The sequence below is a fragment of the Acipenser ruthenus genome, chromosome 5 (genome assembly GCF_902713425.1).
Source record: "Acipenser ruthenus chromosome 5, fAciRut3.2 maternal haplotype, whole genome shotgun sequence".
Lineage (NCBI taxonomy): Eukaryota > Metazoa > Chordata > Actinopteri > Acipenseriformes > Acipenseridae > Acipenser > Acipenser ruthenus.
The window spans coordinates 68,625,134-68,643,206 of record NC_081193.1 but is presented as its reverse complement, the minus strand read 5'-3'; the positions used below and the strand labels follow the sequence as shown (position 1 = coordinate 68,643,206).

At 41.9% G+C, this 18,073-nt stretch overlaps 1 protein-coding gene across 9 annotated transcripts in view; it reads right to left on the bottom strand.

Annotated features, from left to right (window-relative positions):
- The window catches only part of LOC117402985 (ADP-ribose glycohydrolase MACROD1-like), a 921,538-nt gene that overhangs the window by 236,692 nt on the left and 666,773 nt on the right, over positions 1 to 18,073 (bottom strand). For all 9 annotated transcript variants that reach the window (XM_059024414.1, XM_059024412.1, XM_059024413.1 and 6 more), the window contains one exon: positions 7,625 to 7,655. In XM_059024414.1, coding sequence (XP_058880397.1) covers positions 7,625 to 7,655 — 31 coding nt within the window. The remainder of the gene's footprint in view (positions 1 to 7,624; positions 7,656 to 18,073) is intronic.

Here is an 18,073-nt window from a genome sequence, read left to right as displayed (position 1 = left end):
AAAGTAAAATTAAAAACAACTGCCACACGTCTAGGAAGCACGGTGTTTGTTTAGTTGTTGTGCTCGTGATTTTTTCTGTGAACAGTGTTTTCTGTTTAAATATTTGTTTTATTTTGTTGTTAAAAAAAACACTGCGCCGCAGCGCCCTTTTGCACCCGAATACTGCCTGTGTGTAGTGTCTGTCTCTGGCCTGACGTCACCACCCCAGCTACCCTGTCACAGGCACCAACATCACACTGTATCTCAATGAATTCCACTGCCATGATCAATGTCTAGTGTGGCATCCACATGTTTGATGTGCGTCAGTTTGTTGGGTGGGGGTGGGGAACTGCATTCAGGGCAACATGAGGGGAAGTGTATATGTATGTGTGGCAAAGTGCCCCGCCCCTGTGTGCATTTGTGTGATCTGTGTTGTATGTTGCGTGCGTGTGTGTGTTAATGTTGGTGTATAGATTGGTACACGGGATATAAACGGGTCTGTGTTTCACGTATATTTAAAGTGTAGATTTGTATTTAGGCACGAGGAGAGCACAAATCACTTCACGTGCTGGTTAAATGTAATATGTGAGCACGGGGTTGCACAGAATTAATTCACGTGCTGGGATTCAAGTGAATAATTAATTAGTAATTGAATCCCAGCACAACAGTATAAATAGGCACATTTTTAGTCACTCGTGGTTGGGTGTTCGGAAGAGGAGAACGGGTGAGAGAGAGAGAGAGAGAGAGGAGTAAAGTAAATATAAAAGATCGTAAAGATAAGTTTGTTCTCACCGTGTTTGTTTGTCTATCCGTGCACCGTTTGTTTAGTGTTAGTCCGTTTTGTCTGTCTTTTTATTTTGGCTACAAGTGCCGTGTCCTGTGTTTTTGTTGTGTTCCAACCTTTTATTTTCTGTGCTGTTAATTATTAAATGCTGAGCGCGATCACGCGCTCAGCTTAAACAAACCACATCTCTCTGTTTATTTACTTCCTGCTTCTGGTCTGACGCCACCCACTCCGGCCGTCTTTGTGACACGTGGTGTCATCGTGGGATAGCCGCGCCTCCAAGCGTCAGACCAGGAGGGGTCTGGAAAAAAAAAAAAAAAAAAAAAAAAAAAAAAAAAGGTCAATGGCAGAAGACGCCATCAAACTGCGGGGCTGGTTCCTAGAGAATGCTGGGCTGGAGGCCCAGTCTCTGCCCATAATCATCCGGGCCCTGTGGATGATGGACAGTGAGAGATGGGAGGCCTATCAGGAGGAACACACCCCAAACACCTTGGAGGAAGGTGTGGAGTTTCTCCTCAGCTACCTGGAGGCAACGATAAAAGGAACAGCAGCCCAGGTAGCAGGCCCACCAGCAGAGGGTGAGTACCTGCTGTCCCCATCTCCACCAGCAGAGGGTGAGTACCTGCTGTCCCCATCTCCACCAGCAGAGGGTGAGTGCCTGCTGTCCCCATCTCCACCAGCAGAGGGTGAATGCCTGCTGGTTTTGCCTCCACAGACCAAGCGGGAGGAGCCTGAGCGTCCACAGCCCAAATGGGAGGAGCCTGAGCGTCCACAGCCCAAATGGGAGGAGCCTGAACGTCCTACGCCTGAGTGGGAGGAGCCCGAACGTCCTACGCCTGAGTGGGAGGAGCCCGAACGTCCTACGCCTGAGTGGGAGGAGCCCGAACGTCCTACGCCTGAGTGGGAGGAGCCCGAACGTCCTACGCCTGAGTGGGGGGAGCCCGAACGTCCACAGCCCAAGAGGGGGGAGTCGGTGCGTCCACAGCCCAAAAGGGAGGAGTCGGTGCGTCCACAGCCCAAAAGGGAGGAGTCGGTGCGTCCACAGCCCAAAAGGGAGGAGTCGGTGCGTCCACAGCCCAAAGGGAGGCAAGTCGGGGCTTCCACAGCCCTGGGACCCAAGCCACCAGCAGAGGGAAAATGCCTGCTGGTTCAGCCCCAAGGGCCAGAAGGGGAGGAGTTACAGGCCCAACCCCCTGGAAATTTTTGGGGGGGAGAGGGGCAGGAGGCTGGTGTCCCCCAGCAGCCTCTATTCATGCTGCTGAAGGCAGCACGGCGCGCACCAGCCCAGCCGCCACAGCGGAGGGAGCCAGCGCCGCCAGGAGCAGAGGAGCTGCCTCTGCCTCCGCCACCTCCACCGCTTCCTCCACTAGGAGCAGAGGAGCAGGAGCTGCCTCTGCCTCCACCACCACCAGGAGCAGAGGAGCAGGAGCTGCCTCTGCCTCCGCCACCTCCACCGCTTCCTCCACTAGGAGCAGAGGAGCAGGAGCTGCCTCTGCCTCCACCACCTCCAGGAGCAGAGGAGCAGGAGCTGCCTCTGCCTCCACCACCTCCAGGAGCAGAGGAGCAGGAGCTGCCTCTGCCTCCACCACCTCCAGGAGCAGAGGAGCTGGAGCTGCCTCTGCCTCCACCACCGCCAGGAGCAGAGGAGCTGGAGCTGCCTCTGCCTCCACCACCTCCAGGAGCAGAGGAGCTGGAGCTGCCTCTGCCTCCACCACCGCCAGGAGCAGAGGAGCTGGAGCTGCCTCTGCCTCCGCCACCGCCCGGAGCAGAGGAGCAGGAGCTGCCTCTGCTGCCCGTACCTCCGCAGGGAGTACGGTGGCCGGAGCCCCAGAAAGGGGAGCTGCCGGCCACGAAGAAGGGGGACGAGGTCTGGAGACCACTTTCCCCAGCAGCAGTTTCGCTGCAGGAGTTCTTGTGGCCGGAGCCCCACAGGAGGGAGCTGCCGGCTACGAAGAAGGGGGAGGTCGGGGGACCACCTGCCCCCGCAGCTTTTTCGCTGCAGGATGGGACCAACAGGCTGTCAGCCGTGCCACTACCGGCAGGGGTGCTGACAGCATTGCCAGCCAAGGGCCCACTGAAGCCTCCCTTCCCAGCCCGAGACTTTGTTCTGGACTGCTGGGTTTTTAAGGGGGGAGGTGGCCGTTGAGGCCATGTGTGCTGCGCACAAGGGGGGGTATATGTGGCAAAGTGCCCCGCCCCTGTGTGCATTTGTGTGATCTGTGTTGTATGTTGCGTGCGTGTGTGTGTTAATGTTGGTGTATAGATTGGTACATGGGATATAAACGGGTCTGTGTTTCACGTATATTTAAAGTGTAGATTTGTATTTAGGCACGAGGAGAGCACAAATCACTTCACGTGCTGGTTAAATGTAATATGTGAGCACGGGGTTGCACAGAATTAATTCACGTGCTGGGATTCAAGTGAATAATTAATTAGTAATTGAATCCCAGCACAACAGTATAAATAGGCACATTTTTAGTCACTCGTGGTTGGGTGTTCGGAAGAGGAGAACGGGTGAGAGAGAGAGAGAGAGAGAGGAGTAAAGTAAATATAAAAGATCGTAAAGATAAGTTTGTTCTCACCGTGTTTGTTTGTCTATCCGTGCACCGTTTGTTTAGTGTTAGTCCGTTTTGTCTGTCTTTTTATTTTGGCTACAAGTGCCGTGTCCTGTGTTTTTGTTGTGTTCCAACCTTTTATTTTCTGTGCTGTTAATTATTAAATGCTGAGCGCGATCACGCGCTCAGCTTAAACAAACCACATCTCTCTGTTTATTTACTTCCTGCTTCTGGTCTGACGCCACCCACTCCGGCCGTCTTTGTGACAGTATGGTACATCTTGAGACACAGGTGCATGACAGAAGGACAACCAATAGTGCTGTAATATGAATCTATGTCCTAGCATAATTTTCTGTTGTATGGAATTGCAGATGTTGCAAGGGAGAAAGGGGTGATGGGCCAGCATTAGCATTCATAGTAACATGAATAGGGGGAATGGGAGCATTTTAAAAACAGGACACCCATGCGACAGATGTATGAAAGATTGATATTGTCACCTGCAAAAATGGAAGTGTATGAGGTACACTGTTATGAAACTGTTTACACGGGCGAGTGGAATGTGCTGTGTCATGTTAGTTTGAGAGAGCAACACCAACAACATGGATCAACCAAGAGTTATTTAGTGTCATACTGGATGAGCAACAGAATAGAGTTTAATGGGAGGAATGGCCTCACCTTTTGTCGTTTTAATATCAACCCTAACTGATGCATTAACAAAGTTTGTTACAAAGAAAATATACAGTATTTAGCAACCCTGATAAAGACAACTTTCGGTTATTAACAACATTTTCACGGGAACCAATCCCGTCCCATAGTCTTTAATATTGATGGGTCTCGGATATAAGCAACTGTTTGCTGCTTAATGGTAATTTTTTTTTTTTTTTTTTACAATATCTTTGGCTACGGCACTCACACGAATACATTGCGCACACGCATCTATTTATGTATCAGTTTTCATAACGCAGCTGTATAGTGTCTTGATGGTTGTCTGTCATCATGGCTTCAAAACGTGTAGATCTTTCTATAGCCCATAAAGTTCGGATTCTGGAGGCACTACATGAACCCGGTGCTAAACAAGTATGGGGCAGGGGGTAACCTCATTGAGGTGGTGGTAGTCCACACAAAACCGTGTCTCTCCACTCTTCTTGGGGACAAGGACGACTGGAGAGCCCCATGGGGCTGTACGATGGTTCTGTTAAGTTAGCCTCTCTCATCTCCCGGATAATCTCCTCAGCTACTCCCTAATTGGCGAGTGGAAGTCGGCGGGGGCGCAGCCTAATCGGGGAGGACTCACCAGTGTTAATGGGATGCTGGATAACATGGGTGCGGACAGTTTCTTCAGGCTTGGTGGCGAAGCAGTTGAGAAACTCGGCCAGCAGCGCCCCCACCTGTTTCTGCTGCTCCGGCCTAAGCCCCTCACAGCTACGGCGCCAGACTGCTTCCATTGCCAACATCTGAGATGTAGCTGAGGCAGCCGACTGGCTTGGGAGTAAGGCGGCGTGGTAGTGGCTTTTCGTCCAGTAACACCTCTTCAGTGGACTGGGCATATGCGAGGGCTTCTTTTAGTGTGCTGGGCCTCTTCAGGCAGATCTGGTGATGCAGCTCTGGGGGCTGTAGGCTGCGGAGGCATGTCCAAAGCGATCCTCTGGCTAAAGCTGGTGGGCTCATCATGGTATGCTTTGTGGGAGAAGCGAGCGATGTCAGTGGCCAGGTCTCCTAGTTTTTCCCCTCTAGCTCTGCATCTACTCTGAAGTTGATCCTGTAGGCGGTACGGTGATTCGCTGTCTCTGAAGCGGCACTTCAGAGCATCAACCAGGGCGGGGTAACTCACCCTCTCTTCCAACCTGAGGTCCAGCAACACCTCTGCTGCAGTGCCTTCCAGTGACTGAGACAGGCAGGAAGCCTTCTTGCACTGGCACCAGGCATAATCTTCAGCCACTAACTCAAACTGAGTCAAAAGACATGACACCGTTGTACCGAGGAAGCTTCGGGACTGGTCCATGCTAAAGGACAGGTGGTTGGGGAAGCAAGACAGGGTGTGGACCATCCCCCTCCACCTGTAACTGCAGCCTGGATTCCCTTCCTCCTTGCAGGGGGCGTGCCTTGTTGCTGTATGTCCTCTCTCTCTCTCTCACTGTGCTCTGCAGTGCCTGATCTCTCACTGCATGATGTAATGGTGGCTCTGCTTCTGCAGAGGCTGTCAGCCCTGTGTTCTCCATTAGCAGGCTGGCTTCCCTTGCAGCTGTCGTTTGCAGGAGTTTTCTTCCGCGTGAGCTTTCCAAATCACTCTTAATCGGCCACCAGGGAAGGTTCCTCTCCCCCATGAGAGTGAAGCGCTGCAGGGTAGACAGCAAGGGAATCCCCGGCTCCAGCGTGATGTTTGCTTGGGGCCCATCTCTCTGACTGTCAGGCTGGTTATCATACAGCGTTGTCGAGTCGATTTCCCCTCTCTGTGCTTCCTCATAGACCTCCTCTTCCTGCTCCTTCTCTCTCAACCAGAGATTCTGTTCAATCCGCTGCATCTTCTCTTCACCCCTCCAGAGTGCTTTAATTATTGGCATTGCCTTCAGCCAAGCCATAGCCCACTCTCTGCTTCCGACGAGCGCTCTGAGCTGGGGCGACTCTTCCCCCGGGCAGGTTCCCTCTGTCTCTGCTGGATCCATTTCCCGATCCCACTCTAACACCAATGTAACGTTCTCGGTTCCCTCATGCCTGTGATGATGCTAGTTTGTTTATGGGTGGTACCCCTGACACACCAACCATGCTGGTCCCTTGGTGCATCTAATGGAGTGGACTGAAATATTGGATTGTCATGGTAGCTTGAGGCCTCATTTTTCTTTTCTGCAACATAGGTTATCCCTACAGCTGCCGGCCCCTGATTGGGATTAATTTGTCAGTGATAGCTAGGACCATGGAAATGAAGAGAAAGATTGCCAATTACTGTTTTTCATCTGACAAACGTGGTTCAAACCTTTTATGCCGGAAGCAGCACTGCTGGAGTAATGCTAATTGTGCTCTATTAGTGGATACTTAATGTGTTCTGTTAAGCAAAAAACAAAAGCAAGGTGGCCTTCAAAGTCTATTAAAAGATGCATTCCTTCTTCACAGAGGCGTCTTTCATGGAATGCATATTAAAACAACTGCATCTTGTGCGTGAATTTTTCAAATTCAGTCATGTATATTTTTTGAACCCCAGTACAAAGTACAGGAAGTTAACAACACACAAAAAAACATTGCATAACTATTTTATATTATTATGATTGATAAATGCATTTTTATGTATTTGAGAACATTTTCAATATTCCTTAGTATCCAGGGGTGAATGCACAAACAAAAAATAATTGATACATTTCAATTAAAAAATGTAATTAAAGATCTTCTTCATGTCTCATATTATGCCCCACCCCCAAGCACTCCAACAATGGAAATACACAAAACTTTAGTGTTAACTTTCAGCACTGCCTATAATATAGATATACTGGGCTCTGCTGGAACATTTCAATGAAAGTCTCCATTCAGTTCAATAGAGAAATAATGAAAGCCATAAAGAAGTTGAGCAGTGTTTGACTGATTGAACCCCAAAGTGCCACAAGCAACAGGCCTATGTGTCACACATCAGTAAGAGTCAGAAAACCAAAAGCCTGCCAGTTACACATACTGTGTTGTAAATGCAATACAATGTAACATTGAGCTATATTTTTTCACCATTAAGTGTTGATATTTTGCTTCAAGTACTGTAACAGAGTGTTTGAAGGGTTCATTCTGGCAGTGTTTAGCAGAAACAATGTACCAACACTTACCGCTCCCCGTGTGTGGTACAGCATCTACTTTCAAGTAGGTTTTCATTATGATTTATAAAAAAATAAAATTATGAACTGAATACAGTCTTACAGTTGTACAGTTACTGGCAGAGTCACAGATTCACTGGGGATGAAAGTACTCTGTAGGATTACAACTAGGAACTGACACACTTTGTTAAAGAGTAAGTAGGTTCCTTTATCTTTTTATAGTGTTTGCAATCAAATATGTGAACCAGCTCAGCCAAACCACCCTACTTGTTTAACTACTGGCACACAGGAAGACCCCCTGAGTTGCTGCATTTTGAACAGTTGGGGTTATTTTTGGTAGGCAAAAGGATAAGAAAAAATATGGTTTTACACTACAAGGTACAGTTTCAGTTGCATACTTATTATAAGAGCTGGATGCTCACTTTTTTATTGTATTCTTTGTATTACAATTTCACAGCACTGGAAGGGAATATGATTAGCAATCTCAATTAGAATACTATTTACAAGCCTTTACTTACCATAGATGCCAGTAGAAATGCAAGGGAAGGCCTGAAAAATAAAATGAACAACTCAATGTAAATTAAATACATAAGCATGCACACATTATTTTCTGAAATGGGGAATGGTTGCACATAATATAGCAAGTCACAATCCAAGAAAAGAATAAATTTGTTTAGGAATATAAAATGAATCTGTAATAAGGAAATTAAAAAAAACAAAAACAAAAACACAGTGTTATTGTGACATTTTCAATCTTGGGCAGCTACCAAGTAGATACTGCCAACTGTGTTGAGATGGAGAATTTGTGGTGACATCTAGGCTTTATGTTTGCACACTAGGGGCTACATTACAACACATTTCCAACTAGACCCACATAGTCAGTTCTATTGTATCTAAACTACAGTTGTGTACCTTCACATTAATCCCTTCAGCTGCAGTAAAGCGAATAAGCAGAGATGAAGACTCTTCCACGACAAGTTATTATTTATTATTTTAATTTACATTTTTTTAAAGCAGAAAGCAAATAGCATCACCAAACCCTTAAGGTAAAGCAGTATTTAATAACCCTGTGGGTTGAAAAAAAAAGCTTCCAACTGAATTTAAAATTACAACCAATGTTTTTGTGCTTTTTTTCCCCCCTCCCCATGCCTCTTAGTTCTTTATTACCATTCTACAGGCCTTTTTAGTAGAAGTGCAGCTGGGTTCTTTTTAATAACAGGTCCCCAAGAGGCCTCCCTTTTTGAAGAGCAAATACCTGAAGTTTTTCACACACACTCTTGCCAATCGTGAATGCCAGGCAGAATTTAAATGAGCACTGTTGACAGGACTGCCGCTCTGAATACTCCAACCCAGACTGGCTGTGTTAAAATACCAACTTCACAGCTCTCAGAGGCAGAGTGCAATAGACTAGTTTATTAAGTCTAAAGTGGAATCTATTGAGGCTCAAAGGACAAGCAATAATAGTGATGTTCATTTCTGTGGTTTACAGTAACTACATATGGGCGCAATTACTCTAAAAGCAGAGGTAATGGCAAGCCAAATTACCTTTACCCATACACTGTTACTGGATTTCAATAGTCTGGGTAGGGGACAATGTGTCTTGTGTAGCAACTGAGCAAGACTTTCTTTATTTTATGAGTGCTGATTGCCATTAGTTTCTCCTTTTTTTCTACTTTATTGACTTTAAAAATACTTATATGGAATGTAACATTGGTATAAATGGGGTTTTAAACCTGTGGTTTTGGTCAGATCAAAAGCTATATCCCTTCTCAAATACCACATTATTATGACTTACATGCATCAGTGGTTCTGTGTATTCAGAATTTTCAAATAATTAATGTGCAGCATTTACAACGATCTATAAAGTTGATTCTACGAGGATTTTTACAGGTAGGGCAGGAAACATGTATCTGGTTAATATTGCTTTCATAGGTTCTTCTATGTAGGACTATATTGATACTGTTTTCATGAGTGCCAATGAAACTGCTCTGGGTCACAAGAGGGGTTAAATGGGCACCCCTTTTAGAGGACCACCTTGGCCAAAGGAGGAGGCAAGTGGACCACCTCTCAGACCAACCCACCCACAAGAATCCAGAGGAAGAAAAACTGACAATGGGGGGGGGGGTTGGTGTTTCAAGGGGGGAGGTGGCCGGTGGCGGCCATGTGTGCAGCGCACATGGGGGGAGGTATGTGGCAGGGCAGAAGCCCTGCTGGTATAAATAGTGTGTGGGGGAATGTAAGGTTGGCAGGGATGGGGTTATATCTGCCCCTACCAACAATCATAGGTGTGGCCATTCTCCACTTAGATAATTGGTGCTAATTGGAGAATGGCCACCTGTATACAAGGAGGAGAAATCATTTTGTGTGGATGAGGGAGTTAGGTGAGTGTAAGTGTGCGCAACTGCTTTGTTTGTAAACTTAGTAGTGAAGGTGAATGCCCAGCATACGTTTGTGTATTTTGTTTAAACCTTTTATTTTGGCCCTTGTGCCTTTGTTTCTTTGTGTCTTTCGTGAAGTAAATGTGTGCACCAGTGCTTCACTGCAGCTTCTGTCTCTGAGTCCTGCCAGTAACGTCTTGGGCCACATTGTTATCCTGTCACAGTCAGTATTTTGAGAAATTCACAAACCATAACTAAATAAACAGAGTGCACTTGCAAACTGCAGTTCTGAAAAAAGAAAATACAGAAAAAGACCAAAAACACTCACTTTAGCTCACATCCAAACGGCCCCTTTGCTTGTAGATAAGTATGAAGAGCAAGCAAATTGATATATTGTTGAACGCAGCCCTCATAATTAAAAAAAAGCTGCTAACCTATAATAGGTATTGCTTTATAGAACTTTGTACCCAACATATTATTCAAATGCTACTGCAGAGCTGAAAAAGAGTTTCATTACTCTTAGGCATGTGCTGTACGATTTATTGCAATGAAATACTGAATGCTAGAACATATTTTAAAGTATATTAATAAACAAGTAATGAGAGAGGATTTTTTTTTCTTTTTTAAAGCCTCCATTAATCTTGGAAACAAGCTGAATGTGTGTTTTAGATTCTGCATTTATCAATATGCCTGACTCTTTCTAAAACATAAAATAGTAGCTAATGGAAAATATTATTTTTATTCAATCACATTTAGACAGATTTGTTTAAATCAGTATGATAATAAAATGCTGCCACTTTGTGCTGAATATATATATATATATATATATATATATATATATTCTTTGAGAAATTACCTCTCTTAATATCATCTCACAAACCTGCTTATTGTCACGTTTTGTGCAGCCTGTCAAATGCTGCATGGCCGGGCTTTACTAAGTAACCCCAGGATATAATTCATTTCCATCGCAACTAACAATCAATAATCATCTTGGCTGATAAACTGACATTTTGTGCAGCCTGTCAAATGCTGTGTGGGTGGTCTTAATGGGATACAGTTCAGTTACAAAACACCAACATCACCAAAATCTTCTTCTTTAACATAGTCTTATACAAATGCACACAAAAAAACCACGAAGTGCATCACCCTAATTGACAGCTCTCATCAGTCGACAACTCATGCCTTTTTTAGAGAATGACACAAACTGTTTTGTTCCAGTTAATGATACTGAAGAAGAAAGTTTGTCTGTCTGTGTGTTCCTTTATGCATTCGGACCCCGCAGGAGCCAGTGCAACCAAACTTTGCATGGCCTCCTCTTTCATCAAGGGGAAGGTTGAGGGCTATGTTTAGATCCAAAATTTTGACCCATGGGGTACTTTATTTAGTAACCCCATTTCTGGATTACTACAGTAGCCATGTATCTCAAATTAAAGAAACCCACAAAACCAAAAAAATCAATAAAAAGAACACCAATTTTAAAAAGTTAAAAATGGAAAAATGGCACAAATCCAAAAAAAAAATAAAGTTAAAAAAAGGGAAAGGGGTCTGAGCGCATTGTGCGACACCCAAAATCGCTAACTTATAGCAAACCATAAGGCTACCATTCCCCAATTTGTCATGCATGAAATATTGAAAGATTGAATTTACCCGGGCAACGCCGGTGTGACAGGGCTAGGAGCCCTGCACATGAAAAAGGGGCAGGGCAAAGCCCTGCTGTAAAATGTATTTGTTTTGTATTATGTTTTAAAAATGTATTGTTTATTTATTTTAGAACGGGGTACCCCTCCACCCCTGTGTTTGTGTGTTATTTTCTATCTGTTTTGTTTTATTGTAATTTATGTATTTTTAAATGACAGCGTAGCCGTGCGTTTGTTTTGTTATTTTTATTTTTAATGTGTTCTAAGCTTCGTATTGCGTGTTTTACTCATTGAAAAAATTATGAATTATGTATGATATTTAAATTTAAAGCATAATGCTGTACATTGTTGTGGACATATATAAATATATTGGACAGTGTGATGTTGCTGCTGCTTTTAAACGTGCTGTCAAATAAAAACATTCTCATTGATTTTATATGTATCTATTGTCTGTGTTTTTCTTGGTGACACTATTCCCTGTATTTTAGCTCTGTATATGAATTAAAAGAACCTGATCATTTATTATCAAATATTGTTCTGTGCTTTATCTCACTGAACTGGCGTAGTCAGACTACATATTAAAAATAACCCCTCTGTTTGTAGCCCCTCTGAGCAAGCGGGTGTAATGTTGGAATGTATTTTCTATTGTTTTGGCCTGGTTACAGTATTTGCCCTTTTCAAATTATTTTATTAATGTTATTAGTTGTTAGAATGAATACAGCAAAAAAAAAAAAAAAAAAAGATTAGTTGGTAGCTTTAACTGGAAGACCTTACGTACTGTGATGTGGCTGCTGAACTGTTTTGATTAGGTTGTGTCTTGGAACTAGGGAGAGAAGGTACTTTGAGCAAGTGTCTTTGTAACCTATGCTGTAACCAAAAGCAATAAACCTATGCCAAGGAAATAAAGAATATTGAACAGAGAAATCTCGTTTATACACTTCATGAACTCGTTTGGCTCCTCTGAAGACTACACATACACTTATACCGGCCTTACACCTGTAATTTCACCCCTGCCTGAGTCAACTCCCCCACATCTTGCCTGTAAAAGTCAGTGTCAGCCTAGTATACTTCTTTTACAAAGTAGTAACCTCAAGTTTGAATTACAAATGTATAACTTTTAACTATTTAGACAATCAAAGTTGTAGTGGATCAAAATAACTTAAGGGTAGAGGTAAAATGCTTTGTCATTTTAACAAATACAGTTTAGCATATGACAATGACCAAAATAAAAACTGAAGATCAAATTACATTTTATCTGTGATACAACATTATGCAAGCAAGACACAAAACATATCAATTGAAATAGTATATGCAATCCTAAAAGCTAGTCACTTAAAAAGCAGCTACATTCTACACTGTTAATTTGTTATATTTACACACAGAACACATAGAACAGGAAATACAGTAATGCATATTTTGCCACAATTGATGATCCCTCACTCTTGTCATAATAACACAGTTTTCACTAAGAAAAAAAGTAATTATATTTTTTCAGCAAGAATGAATCACATTTTTTAATGAGTTCAGGGGCCAGTTTCACAAACCAATTTTACAGTAGGTTTAATTGAAAGAAAATGTGTATATTTCATTAGTTTCGTCTAGCTAAGCTTATTTCTGTAAAACTGTAGTGTTCTCTCTTGAAAATGTGTTTTGTGAAGGCAAGATATTTTTGATTGCTACAAGCCAGTTAAGTGTTTAAAGTGCTTTGAGGACCTAGGGCTTGACTGAACCTTTTTAAGTGATAACTTAAGTAAAAATTCAACAGCTCAAAATGGTCTCAGGCAATTAGGGGATAAGTGTTTTCAGCACACCTTTAAAAAGTTAATTTTGTTATTTTCATCTGTGTTGGCACCAGTCAACAGTAGAATCTGTGACTGAGCTGAAAGTAAAACACTGTGAGTTTTGAGTTTTAAAAAAAGGGGGACTGGAGTAGAGCCTTACTACCCAACCCAAGCATGACAGGAGCCGACAATAAGTGTCGGGTTCGGGTCGGGTCGGGTGTAGTTTGTATATTATGGTTTGTGCTCGTGTTAAGTGTTAGCAAGTGAGTGGATTATGGCGTTTTTTAATTTAAGTATTCTCAGTAGTATATATGCAAAAACTAAGCTTGATAAATATGGATTAAATATATTTTACCTTCCAGAAGTTTGCTAGTCGTTTTCATGTTCTTGCTTGCTGTTCTTCTTTTGCAGCTGCATAACTTTCTGGGTGGTGTCTTTAAGATGTGCAAATAAGTTGGCGGTGTTACCTGTTTTCGCAGCAATCTGTTTACCACAGGCCATACAAATAGGCATTCCATCTTTTACTGGTTCTCCTTTTACATTTTTTTTTAAACTGAAGTAATCCCAAAGTAATCCCTGCCTCAGCACATGCTCACTTTCCACCTCAGGTTGATCCAGTAAAGGCGCTTCACGTGGAGTGCAGGATGCGCTCTATAGTCTGGACGTCGCCGGTTCGAGTACAGGGTCTGGCCGGGTGCCTGTGAGCTTGCCTGTAAGCTGCCCAGGGCTGCATTGTCCTCCGACGCTGTAGCTCTGGGTGACTGCATGGTGAGTCTGCAGTGTGTGAAAAAGCGGGTGGCTGACAGCACACGCTTCTGAGGACAGCGTGTGTTCGTCTTCGCACCTCCCGAGTCAGCGCAGGGGTGGTAGTGGTGGGCTGAGCCTAAAAATAATTGGACATTGGTTAGTAAAGGTTAGTAACCTACATTGAAATTTATCATATTTTCTTTACCTTGCAGTTTTTCAATGAAAACAGGAGAACTTCAGGATTTCAACAAGTTAGTAATAGAAGTGCACTGCCACTTAAGGACTCAACATAGTCCGTTGCACTGTGGGATTACACAATATGGAAGATGGGACATTACCTGTCGAAATGGTGCACATTCATGAAGTCCATAAGTCATCTGCTTAATGGGTTTTGGAACAAAAACTGTGAACTTAAAAGTATTTTCTAGTGTTAGGATTGAACAAAATGTGCCAAATGCATACAGTTTACACTAGCTATTAATTCTGGCAGCAAATTACATGTCCAGGTCACTAATAGAACTTACTTTATAAAATTCTTTGCAGGAGGATAACGTAATTTTTTTTTCAGAATCTAGGTTTGCTCATACATTTCAAAAGCTCCTGGGCTGCATCTTTTAACATACTCCTTAGGAAATCTGTGGTTGTACTATATTAATTTACGTTTGGTGTTAAAGACAAAGCGGGCCTTTGGTGCCAGGTCTTCTAAATATTTATCCAGAGTCACATTTCTGTCACATTTCAGTTTTGGAAGTGGCTGGTTTGAAGGACATGTGCAGACCTTTGAAGGATAGCAAGGTTGTTTTGGGTTATGATATCACAATGTACCCCCTACAGGGAGGCCTCAGTGATATGTATGATGGGAGGGTAAACTGCAGTGACATCCCTGTCAATAATCATTTGGCAATTCGTCATCACTCTCCTTTGTGGATGTCTTAAATGTCACCTTCAGGTACCGTACTGTAGCATATAAGTCACCGTTTTTGCTTTCCTTTGCCAGAAGGTACATGTCTCTTATGAATTAAGAACAGTGAGCACTTAAATATGTTTAGTCCGAAGTGAACCATTTTAGAAATGAGCAGTCTTTGTTTGGAAGACACATACAGTACATTAATCAAAAAAAGAAGCAAGTTAAATGAAAGATTACTATCAGTATTTGTAAATGTACTAAAACATGTGTTTATTCATATTATACAACAGTGGAATTGACTTACTTCTGTAGTGATTCTAAGTTGGTATATCCTACGCTACAGTATATCAGTACAGAATAGTTATATCCTGTGATAAACCCATGATAAAGGATTTACTTTTAAACCTCAGCACAGTTCAGACTCCACACATTCAAAGAGCCTCTGTCATTTCGATGAAACTGACACAGGCCTGTACTTTCAAAGGAGCTGTCTATATAATTTGTACTACTGCTACGACTGCTACAAACAATAATAATAATAATAATAATAATAATAAAAGACTTGTACCTGATCGTATCCGGACACTGTACCGGTACTTCGATTTGATATTTAAAATATCAAAAATAGCTAGACTATATTGTGTTTACTTACACTTAGTTTTCATTTTAACTTAATTGGTCTCCAATCTGGAGGTCTGCTCGGGTCTAAATTTAAAACCCGATCTGAACCCGACCAAACAAAATCCTAACCCCACCCGAGCCTGAGACCTTTTAACTATTTGCATACCCAACCTGACCCAACCCGACCATCTCCACAAATATATTCCTAACATACGCTATTGCAACTAAATACCTTCAGTGTAGAGTATTCCTGGTTTCTAGTAAATAAAGAAAAAAATCACTCTCATATTAATCATATCTCATTTACTTCCTTTCCTAATAATCCAACACTGCATGATTTAAAAGAAGACAACAGGCTTCTTCAAAACTTTGTTACCTTAAATAGCCACACAGAAGATGCTCTTGCAAATTTGCATACTCATTTTGGGCAAGCCTATATCATATCAAATTGCTAAATTAACATCCAACAACAAATATTACACCACAGCTATGGCTTTTAAATCAACTACAGGACAAATACATCACTTCTCAGTGCGCTGCTGCAGAGATGAATTTCCCATTTTTGCTGTCATATTTCAGAAATATTTTGCAAGATTTGCATTGTACAAAGCCACATGGACTTTTATTATCGCTGAATACAACAATGTCGTAATTTTTCTAAACAGTGGATATAGACGTACCCTTTCCAGCAATGGAACCTTCCACTGCTACACATTCTCCTTTATTTTTTACTCCATCAGCCTATATACAGATGAACCCGCTTTATATCATGATTGCCGTGCAGACATCATTTGTGATATAATGCGGGTCATGATATAAACCGAGTTTCATGTTTGTCTATTAAGAGTGCGAGATAAAAAGAGAAAACGAGAAAACTACAGATGAATTAAAGAGCAGTGTTTTAATACCGTACATTTAGTCATTCTTTACATTTAAACAAATGCATATAGTTTACTACAGGACAAATACATTTTGTATCATGGAACTAAACAGTTTGTGTCATATTGAGCTGACTCGGGAGGGGCGAAGACGAACACACGCTGTCCTCAGAAGCGTGTGCTGTCAGCCGCCCGCTTTTTTACACACTGCAGACTCACCATGCAGCCACCCAGAGCTACAGCGTCGGAGGACAATGCAGCCCTGGGCAGCTTACAGGTAAGCTCACAGGCACCCGGCCAGACCCTGGACTCGAACCGGCGACGTCCAGACTATAGAGCGCATCCTGCACTCCACGTGAAGCGCCTTTACTGGATCAACCTGAGGTGAAAAGTGAGCATGTGCTGAGGCAGGGATTACTTTGGGATTACTTCAATTTAAAAAAAAATGTAAAAGGAGAACCAGTAAAAGATGGAATGCCTATTTGTATGGCCTGTGGTAAACAGATTGCTGCGAAAACAGGTAACACCGCCAACTTATTTGCACATCTTAAAGACACCACCCAGAAAGTTATGCAGCTGCAAAAGAAGAACAGCAAGCAAGAACATGAAAACGACTAGCAAACTTCTGGAAGGTAAAATATATTTAATCCATATTTATCAAGCTTAGTTTTTGCATATAAACTACTGATACCATCACTAGCTGTGTTTGTTTGCTATGTATTTAAGGTTCAACTTTTCTGAATACCCTGTCTTTCTTAAATGAATGTTGGATCTTTCAGGGTAAAAAAAATCTGATGCGTTAGAATGATTGTTAAGTTAATGTTAATGTTACTTTAAATGTTAAGTTATATATAGGGTTTTAGGGTGCTGATAGTGACTTAATTTTACTGAAGCGTAAAAATGACAGTAATCTGTTTACATAAATGTTTAATTTTAAAGTTTAAAAATAATATAATTAAAATTACATGTTTTCCTTGGTGGGGTTTATCATTTAGTGATATTGCAAATTGCATTTTAAGATATCTTGAAATACTTAGAGATATCTGTAAATCATTTGCAGTTATCTTTAAATGAATGAGTTATCTGTAAATAAACCCTTTTGAAAATATCTTAATTTAGTTTTGAGATATCTAAAAATGAAATAAAGATATCTCAAATTGATTTACAGATATCTTTAAATAATGTTTTGCTGGCATGGTACGCCAAACTGCCAATTTAAGAGATATTTTATTTAGAGATTGTTTATTTAGAGATATCTCGAAATAACTTCCTGTTCATTTAGAGATATCTCAAAATCATTAGCGGTCTCTTGCAGTAACTTCCTGTTCATTTAGATAATTCGAAATAATTTCAAGAGATCTCAATATAAACAAGTCGTCATTTTAAAGGGTACATAAGGACCTTTTTATTTTATTGTGTTACACGTTCCCATGTGTTGCTACAACTGTTTACATAAGGTGTGTGTATTGTTTTCATTTTTTAATTTTTTTAATTTTTCACATTTTGACCACTTTTTTAAACTTTTAAATTGCATTCCCTGCCTCAAGATGGCTTCCCATGTACCTGCATGGACCTCTCAGAACTTCATATTTTAAAGCCTTACATATTTTGAGTGACAGAGGACAGTTAATTCACTTAATTGTTTTACATTTAATTACTGATTATGTTGTTTTTTTGTTTTTTTTTTAGGTAGACAGAGCTTATCCAGCTGCAGATTTCGGATTACAGACACAGAGGAACGATGTTAAGCAACAGTGCAGCAGCCAATTAAGCATTTTTGAAAGTTTAGAAAGTCAGAAATATGAGTTTAATTCCATTCAGGCTAAGGAGACTAACAAGGCAGTGACTCAGTTTATTGCAAGGGATATCATACCCTTTTACAGGGTGCAATTTGTCAAATTTCCAGTGGGAGGAATAAAATAGACAAACAATAAAACATCATGGTAAGCCTTGATACATCTGTAGTACACAATTTAAACAGTTAAGAGAATCACCAAGTTACTTATTTATTATACTGA